The sequence below is a fragment of the Camelus bactrianus genome, chromosome 26 (genome assembly GCF_048773025.1).
Source record: "Camelus bactrianus isolate YW-2024 breed Bactrian camel chromosome 26, ASM4877302v1, whole genome shotgun sequence".
Classification (NCBI taxonomy): domain Eukaryota; kingdom Metazoa; phylum Chordata; class Mammalia; order Artiodactyla; family Camelidae; genus Camelus; species Camelus bactrianus.
In genome coordinates this window covers 26,711,063-26,719,963 of record NC_133564.1, presented here as the reverse complement: position 1 = coordinate 26,719,963, position 8,901 = coordinate 26,711,063, and the positions used below count along the sequence as shown (strand labels likewise).

Below are 8,901 nucleotides of genomic sequence, written 5' to 3'. Positions count from 1 at the left end.
AATGCAGGGCTTGCCACCCAAAAGGTGGCAGGCAGACGTTACCCACCTGAGCTGTCCGGAGCCTACAAGGTTTTCTTTCTCACCCCTGGCCCCACGCCGGAGCTCGTTGCGAGAGATGTGGATACCGAGCTTCCAACAATCCAAGAAAGAAGCCCAGGCACTAAGGAGGCTGGTCGATAGGAACCAAAACTTCTCAGCTCAAGAGTTTTGGGCTCTAGTATTCAAGGACTAATACCAGAAAGTGTCCGAGTTTTATTTTCTAGGCTGCCTTAATATTTGAATGTCACAGCTGCTCTGTTGACTATCCTTAGGGTAAGAATTAATTGCTGCAGTACTCATAATGAGCTCTACCGAATGATAGATTGAATTACCCTTAGGGTTCACTTCTCTACTGTTTGTACTAAAAAAGTAAATATTTCTTACGGACAACTGGTCACCTTCAGTATGGACCCAAGTACCTGCCACCTTTTGTGGAAATTCGCCTAATGCAGATGAGCGTTTTCCTTGCTGCCAGGAAACCCTGCAAGGAAGGCAGAGCACGTAGCCATGGACGCTTATCCTCACCTGACCGTCTGCATTTATTGGTATTTGGCGAGCCCAGGGTCCTGGTGCTGAGCACGAACATGCAGTGTGTGAGAACTTGGCAGTGAGAGAGCCCCTCTGGCCGTGTCCAGGGATGTGAGTGGGTCCGGAAGGCTGTGAGAAAGCACTCTTCTAGCCACTCGCATCTAAAGAACATAGCACGTCTCTGCCTTCTCCAGACTCTCAGCCACCTCTCCACTTTTCTTATTGTCACCTCACCCTGTCTCCTCCCCCTGCTCCTCCCTAACGTGGAACGTCTTGCGAAGACGTGTCTCCTTGTGTGTTTTGATCGGTGAGTACTTCCCAAGGGTCCCTTATTCTGCACAGAGGAATAGTAAGTCACTGATTCGGGTGGCCCTCCTGTGCGCTTAGATCCCTGGGCGAGCAGAGGTGCCTGCCCATGGGATCTCCGCCGTGTTGGGGCTGATCTGTCTTTTCTGGGGGTGATGTACGGCCTGCAGCGGTGGGCGGCCCCAACGGTCTGGGAGCATTCCCTGTCTAACAGAGTAGGTCCATCTGTCTGTCTGGGGCTTCTGCTGGAGCTCCACCAAAGACCAGGCAGAAAACACTGGCTCACATTCTCTTTCCTTGTGCGCGTGGGGAGGCGTGCAGATCACTCCACAGCCTGTGGCCACCCGCCGTGCGATGGCTTTGGTATGTTTTATTGTGGAAAGACAAAAGTTCCAGAGGACAGGAGGGGTCCTGGGGACACCTGTCCCTGATGTGGCCTGAGGGGGAATCTTGGGAAAGCGCCCTCGGCCACACCTGCTCTTTGATCCCTGCCAAGGGCAGTCTCTTCCTTCCGTGGCTCTCCCTCCGCTGTGCCAGAGGACTGAGGACTGAGACCACTGCTTTCTCTTGGAAGCAGGAAGGGTCCCATTGCTTCTCCCCTGTGACTGGGTTGCTCCCAATCCCAGCTCTGCCATTAACGGAATGTGATTTTGTACAAGTCTCTTAACCTCCCTGTCCTTAGTTTTTTGTACCAGGAAGAAGTGGCAGGGCTGGTCTTTGAAGTTCTTTTCTGTGTAACATTCTTTAATTGTTTAAGAAGCTTCATTTCATAGGTGTTTTTACCAAGATAGTAACAAACTAGTGAAGGGCCATCATGTGTTTTTAGCAAGGGAAGCCCACTCTTCATTAGAGGAAGAGGCATACTTATTGGGTAGGATTGGGGATGGAAAGGATTTTATCTCTCTGCCATTTTATCTGATAATTTCAAAAGGAAAAGGATTAGAAAGGGGGATTGTTTGTTAAAGGCCAGATTTTAAGTTGTGTATTAAGTGAGGTATTTTTGTTTGTATGCTTGTTTCTTTCTTCTCTTCTCTTCCTTTCCAGCCCTTCCCTTTCCTTCCCTTCCTTCCCCTCCCCTCCCCTCTCCCCTCCTTTCTTCTCCCACTCTTAAAAGAAAGCCCAAGTTGTGATTTGTGCCGCTGGTGAGATATTATCAGGTAGTTTCTCCTTCATAAATGCCTTAAGCAAATACTCAGTGTTTATATGCTGCATGTATGTCTTAAACCCCAACTTTAAAATTTTTTTTTAAGTCTTGTCGGTTTACAACGTTGTGTTAGTTTCTGGTATACAGCGTAGTGATTGTATACAGCATATGTATTCCTTGTCATATTCTTTTTCATTATAGGTTATTACAAGGTATTAACTGTGGTTCCCTGTGCTACACAGTAGGAGCTCTGCTTTCTAAGTTCCATGTGAAGCTCTCCATGTGTTTTATCTGTGTTGACCTCATTGTATCACACCTTTTTCTTAGCCTCAGTGTCTCTATTATTGAAATATGATTGAGAAAGTGTCCCACCTCACGGGGCTGTTGTGAGGATGACTCATGCTGTGAGGGACTTCCTGCAGGGCAACTTTCTGGTTAGGGCGTCAGGACCCTTCACTTAGATTATTCCCAAATACTGATTTTCAAAGTGGTGTGTCGAGACGGGTAGAAACATTTTCAGAAATGTTGAAGAAAATGATGACTAATGCTAGTTAACAGTCTTCACTTTTTCATCTGAAAATATAGGCAACATTGGCCTTTGATCACATAGCAAGTACAGTATTTCAGAAACTGAACGCTGACTTCTAGGCGGTGTACGATGTCTTGTCTTATGGTTAAATCTTTAAGCCATTTTGAGTTTATTTTTGTGTATGGAATGAGGGAGTGTTCTAATTTCATTGATTTGCATGCTGTTGTCCAGTTTTCCCAGCACCACTTGCTAAAGAGACTGTCTTTCCTACATTGTATATTCTTGCCTCCTTTGTCGAAGATTAATTGACCGTAGGCATGTGGGTTTATTTCTGGGTTCTCTATTCTGTTCCACTGATCCATATGTGTCTGTTTTTGTGCAGTGCTACACTGTTTTGATTACTGTAGCTCTGTAATCTTGTCTGAAGTCTGGGAGGGTTATGCCTCTAGCTTTGTTCCTTTTTTCAATATTGCTTTGGCAATTCTGGGTCTTTCGTGATTCCATATAAATTTCAGGATTATTTGTTCTAGTTCTGTGAAAAATGTCCTGGGTAATTTGATAGGGATTACATTAAACCTGTAGCTTGCTTTGGGTAGTATAGGCATTTTAACAATATGAATTTTTCCAAGCCAGAAGCATGGGATATCTTTTCATTTCTTTAAATCATCTTTAATTTCTTTAATCAATGTTTTATAGTTCTCCACGTATAAGTCTTTCAGAGAGCAATTTTTAAAATTAAATTATTTTTTCAGTTGAAGAGTTCCATAAGTGAAAATGGAATTTCCAATGGATTACTTTAAAATTATTGATCACTTGAAAACTGAGGTAAGATAAAAGACAATCAGAGCTTTCAATGAGGGAAAAAGAAGCCTTTGGTTTTTTCCAATGGGAAAACAAGAAAAAAAGTGTATGAAAGAACAAGAAAAATATTTTTAAAATGTATCAAGGAAATGATCATTATTTGGGTCACTCAGAATGTCAGGCAGCCTGAAATTTATTGAAGTGTCCAGTATTTTCTAATTGAACATTTAATATGTGCCAGGAATTATTCTGGGCCCCAGTGATACAGCAATAAATGGAACTGACAAAACCGCTGGCACCTTAGAGCTTACATTCTAGTTCTAGCAGGGGAGTGGAAGTGGAAATACTCCAGCAAAATAGAAGTCACTTCCAGGGAGTCTTTATTTCTTTATTCTGTAAGAGCCCCGTAAGATGGAATTTACTTCCTGAGTTTCTGCTACTCTCTTTGAAACACGAGATGTGATATAAATGGGTTCTATTGATAGAATGTATTAAACGTGCTGTATTGACAAGATGTGTTCAAAGCACTGGGAGGTCACGTTTGAAGTGAGCTGGCCAGTCTAGAAGCCAAGCGCTTCTCAAGTTCTTTTCATCTTTTGCTCCATTGTTCTATTCCTGTTCCCCAGAAGAGGAGTCATTTCTTCGGTCAACATCGTGTGATTTCCAGCAAGAGTGAGAAGTGACTTGGGAGTGGGAACAGCCGTGGGGAGCTCACTGGGCGGGCAGTTCTGCTGTGTGGCTCAACCCCTGAGTAAGGAGGTGGGGCGAGTCAACGGTCACTTCATTGTGGCACCTGAAGGTGTCTGCTCTTACAGGCTGCATTCAGTCATCGTGTGCATAGCTGACACACCACTAGTAAGACTCCTTTCACCACTGAAATAATATTACCTGCTAGTCTGGGAGAACACCGGTCACTTAGGTGACCATCTTTAAGTCACGAAGCATAATCACAGATGCCTTCCCCCTTCATGGTCTGCATCCCAGCTTCAGTATTAGCCTGGAGCAGTTTTCTCTCTGTAAGGCAATTCAAACCAAGAAAAATTCCTTTGACTAGTTAGGTCCCTAATGTTCTTAGATTTTTATCAGAATAACTAGAAAGGGAGATAAAAACCTTTTGGAGATAGGAAAGGTGGAAGCTTGTAGTAAAAGAAATGTGATGTTAGTTTAACAGAGTGAAGCAGGACAAAGCCCTGATAACACAGCTCATCCAGTGCTGTGACACCAGTAATCGACAGGTCCAAGTTTCAAACCCAAGATTGTTTTATTTGTGTATACTCTTTCCGCCATGCTCTGTTTTCTCCCATGGGGAGAGCTGGAGATTGCTGTAATTCTTTGCAGTACTCCTGAAAAAATAAAATGTCCCTTTATCCCACTGACAGGGAAGAATTCAGTTCTGCTCTTAGTTTTAAGATAAATGTGAAATTCTTTACTAGGGGAAGGGAGCCTACTTATAAGTCAATGTGTGTCTTCAGAAACTTTCTTGTGATGTTGGAATTATAAATAATTTGGTTTGAATGTTGAGAAATTAAACACTTGGAAAAGCCTATAAGTTGGCCTTAAAAGATATCCCCATCTTTGAGAAGGCCTCCATTTGATGGTTTCACACCTGATTTGTTTTCAGAGGCTCATGCAACTCTGTGCACACAAATGCTTCCACTACCCTGAAGTGAGGGCTGGCAGAGCAGAGCTCACAGAGGACTGCTGGGGAGTGGAGCTCATAACAGAAACTCACAAAAAAAATGTAGTAAAACTGTGTTATGGAAAACGAGCTTTAAAGGTCAAAGAAAATAGGGTATGATGTCATTTCCCTGTTGCCTACTTATGCCCATCTCCGCCCTCCCCACACACGTCCCAGGTCTGAGAAACAAAGACAGCAGTCAGCAGGGCTGTGATTCTTTCTAATTTGAGGCTTATCCAGAATTTCCTTTAATTTTGCAATTATAGGCAATGACACAGTTCCCAAAATTCATATTCTGCCCCCATCTTTTGGAAAAGCAACACCTCCAAGTAAACTTTATTATAAGAGGCTTTCACATTTTCAAAAAGTTTGCGGGCGGTTGGGGGAATGAGAATGACAAGAAACAGAAGGTTTGGGCAATGAAGAGGACGTGGAAAATGCACCTTCTGGGAAGATGTAAAAAGAGCATCAGGTTGGCAATGCTGCAGCTGCTGCTCACAGTCATGGTTCCAGAGAAGAAGCTTTTCTTTCCACGGGTTTCTTTACAGAGGCCAACATCTCCGTTTCGGTTTCAGGAAATCCCCAAACAGGAAATGAGATGTTGCAGGCTTTGGGCTTTGGGGACAGACTCATGAGAGAGGTAAATTTCAACAACCTAAAAGTTGCTCTTCTTGGCTTCGGAAGCCGGGTAGCCCAGCCAAGGTGAACCAGTCTTCCTCCTCCTGCCTGCGGTGGGCTCAGGTGCCCGCAGCCACACCACCCATCACCCCAGAATCAGTGTTTCATAAACACGATCCTCACCTCGACACAGGGGCTCTGCTCGGGCTGCACAGACAGCCCTTTTGCAAACTGGAGGGTCATTCATGAACAGTTTGGAAAACCAGGAGAAAACAACCCCTCATCTTGTGTGGACAAGAAGGAATCTGATTTGGCAGGAGCGAGGCGGGGACTGCTGTCGAACTTGGGTTTGAACAGTCTGATCTCAGCGCTGGCAGCCTCTGCGATGACCTTGGAAAATACCTCGTGTCAGTGTGATCAGAACCTCCAGACAAAACGTGAGTTCAGCCAGACATTTGAGTTTCCAACTGCCTGTTTGCCATCATAGAGAGACAGTCTTCATCGCATTGGACTTCAGTTTGAGCCTCAAAAAAGCTCTTAAGATGAGGTCCCTCTTTACCTCCATTCTCTCCCTTTTGAACACCCCCACGAACAAATGATGGGGCCATGACTGGACAATGCAGCTACATCAAGCTATTGTATGGTTCACATGTTACCTAGAATACAGTGGAGGTGGATTTAGGTGAATTTGGAGATGACTGGAAAGAGATGCTAAGAATGGGAACTTGAACATGTTCCCAGGATTTACCAATCTTCTACAGTGCTGTTCTCTGCATTCGTGCTAGCTGCTCCCAATTAAACAGAGAACTTGGTCTCAGGCAGTGTCCAGCTTCTCTCAGGTTTACGTGTTTCACAGATTCCTGCAGGGCACTGCCCACTACGGTAATTAGTTAATCGGAAGTAGCATTAATTGTTTGATGTCTGTTATACAGGAGGAGAGGGTGGTTCCAGGGTAAACATGAGAACAGCCAGAGGTGAGTGGCAGCATCTCCCATGGACTCTAGGCATTCCAAGTGAGCTTGGCAATTATCTAAGAAAGAAAGGAGCGGCATGTGGTTTTTTTCCCAGTGGGGGATTTCATTGTCCATTTGGGTCCCTCTGTTTACTGCATCTCAGAGAAACCATGACAACCACATTTGTCTGTTTCCTCTCCCCTAGATGCTTCTGTTCCATCTGTTCGGTATTCACCAATGAAGTCAACATTTTGTCTCTTTTCTCATTATAAATAAAAGTTCACTTATGCGAGTTCATTTTTTTTTAAAAGTAAAAGAAAATAAAAATTACAAGGTGGTGCCTGGCTTGATAAATTGTTCAGTACCTTCTCTGCACTTCCTCTGTCCTGATGTTCACTGACATGTGGCATGTTCATTTATTTGATTTGTCTTAAATTGTCTGTGCAGTATGCAGAGATGTAACATCCCAGGAAAACAAAATGGAAAAACCCTGCTTTGCAGATGTATAGCCGTGTGATGAAGAAAACGCCTCCTGTTTTCAGTCATAGTGGTGCACATCTTGATCTAACGGTATTTCTTTTACTTCCAAAATCTCAGGTAGTGGCAATCGGGAGCACCTGTCTCCTTCCAAGCCCTTTTACAAGCTCTTAGGGTCAGGTGGCTCTTTGATGTGCACTGCACAAGGAAGAGGTAACAAAGAGAAAGAAATACATGGCTCAACTTCAGTGGGACACTAGTGGGACCTCTTTTTGTGGTGTAGGGTGTCCTTTTACATTGGAGTCCCACTGATGGAGTGGTCCAGGACAGTGCCTCCCCAGGCCCAGGAGTCCTGCCTTGCGTCTTGGGTTGCCTTTGCTGGCTGTTAACTACCTTTGTGGCCTCGAGCAAAGCATTTTACCCTACTGTGAACCCCCGTTCCTTCATATGTAAAGTGAGGTAGAACTAGATGACATGTAAGGCCCCAAAGAGCTTTAAAATGGTACAGTTCTGTTTCATGACTAAACACTAAACACTGGCTAAAGGTTTTGTGACTTTCTTTCTCTTACCCCATCTGCACAGTTCTAGCCTAGGTCCTCTTCTTTCCTCGCTCTGTAACCTTTCTCATCCACCTGATCCACTTCACATTTTCAACTGTCATTAGTTTACTTACGACAAAACATTTTAAAAAGTGGACTTTACTGCATTATAATCACATACACTACAGTGCACCCGTTTCAAGTTCAGTGAATTCTTTCCCACGTGTACAGCTCTATATCCTCCACCCCAGTTAAGATATAGGACGTGCACGTCACCCCGGTAAGTCCCGTTGTTCTTCTTTGTAGTCAGTACTCCCTTATTCACAGCCCTAGACACTCACTGATATGTCTTCTGACACCAGAAATCCTTTTTTCTCCTCAAAGCCATGTTTCTGCTCGTGATCGAGTATGTATGTTCAACTGCCCACTGGGAAACTTGACTTAGAAGCAGTCCAGACCCCTCGACCTCAACGAAATGAAAGTCAAGATCTTTCCCCCGTAAATCTGTCTAATCACCAACATCGCACACTTGGGCATCATCTGTATTCCTTCTCTGCCTTCTCTTCCCCTGTTAACCCATCCCACTTAGCAATTCTAATGTATTCACATCAGTCCCTTCCTTCTGCTGTTGTTTTAGTGTAGAGCTACACCAACTGCAGTCTAGTCCCACCAAGTTCAGGAGCTCCGTGGAGCTCTTGCAAGGTCACACGCCACATCCTTCCACCTCGCAGCTCAGTTGACCTGTGCGTAGCCTTTTCCCAATATATTTATATGGTGTCAGGTTTGTGGTCAGATCACTTTGGGGCCTTTCTCTCAATAAAACTTCTCTCTTGTATGTCAAACTCTACCTAGCTTAGCATCCTTTAATTTAATATCCACTCATCTCCTTTGGGATAATGACTCCTTTAAATTAAAAAAAAATTTTTTTTGTATATATATATATATATATATATTTTTAAATTGAAGTACAGTTACAATGTGTCAATCTCTGGTGTATGACTCTTCTAATATAACCCGTCCCTGACTTTCCAAGCTCACTTCTTACCTTTCCCCCATAAATATGCCCCTGGCTCTGCTATACTGAACTCATTATGTGTTGCCTGAATACTCATTGCTTTCTTCATACCACTGCATCTTTGTGTACACTGTTTTATTTCCTCTGCTTGGAGTATCTGATGAATCGCTATTTATCCTTCAAGACTCAGCTCAAATTATTTCCTCCGTGAAACCTTCCCTAATACTCTCAGAGGTGATTATTATGTCCTCTTCTTTTCTTTCATGACACCTTG

At 43.8% G+C, this 8,901-nt stretch overlaps 1 protein-coding gene across 36 annotated transcripts in view; it reads left to right on the top strand.

The window, feature by feature from the left end:
• The window catches only part of POFUT3 (protein O-fucosyltransferase 3), a 356,913-nt gene that overhangs the window by 47,170 nt on the left and 300,842 nt on the right, over positions 1–8,901 (top strand). For 27 of the 36 annotated variants that reach the window (XM_074353460.1, XM_074353452.1, XM_074353453.1 and 24 more), the window contains one exon: positions 8–874. The exons of 6 other annotated variants lie outside the window; for them this stretch is intronic. In XM_074353460.1, coding sequence (XP_074209561.1) covers positions 8–232 — 225 coding nt within the window. In that variant the 3' untranslated portion in view covers positions 233–874. Of the gene's footprint in view, positions 1–7; positions 6,951–8,901 lie in introns of those variants that run through there. 3 more of the 36 variants (XM_010953206.3, XM_074353449.1, XM_074353448.1) reach the window with 3 other exon arrangements.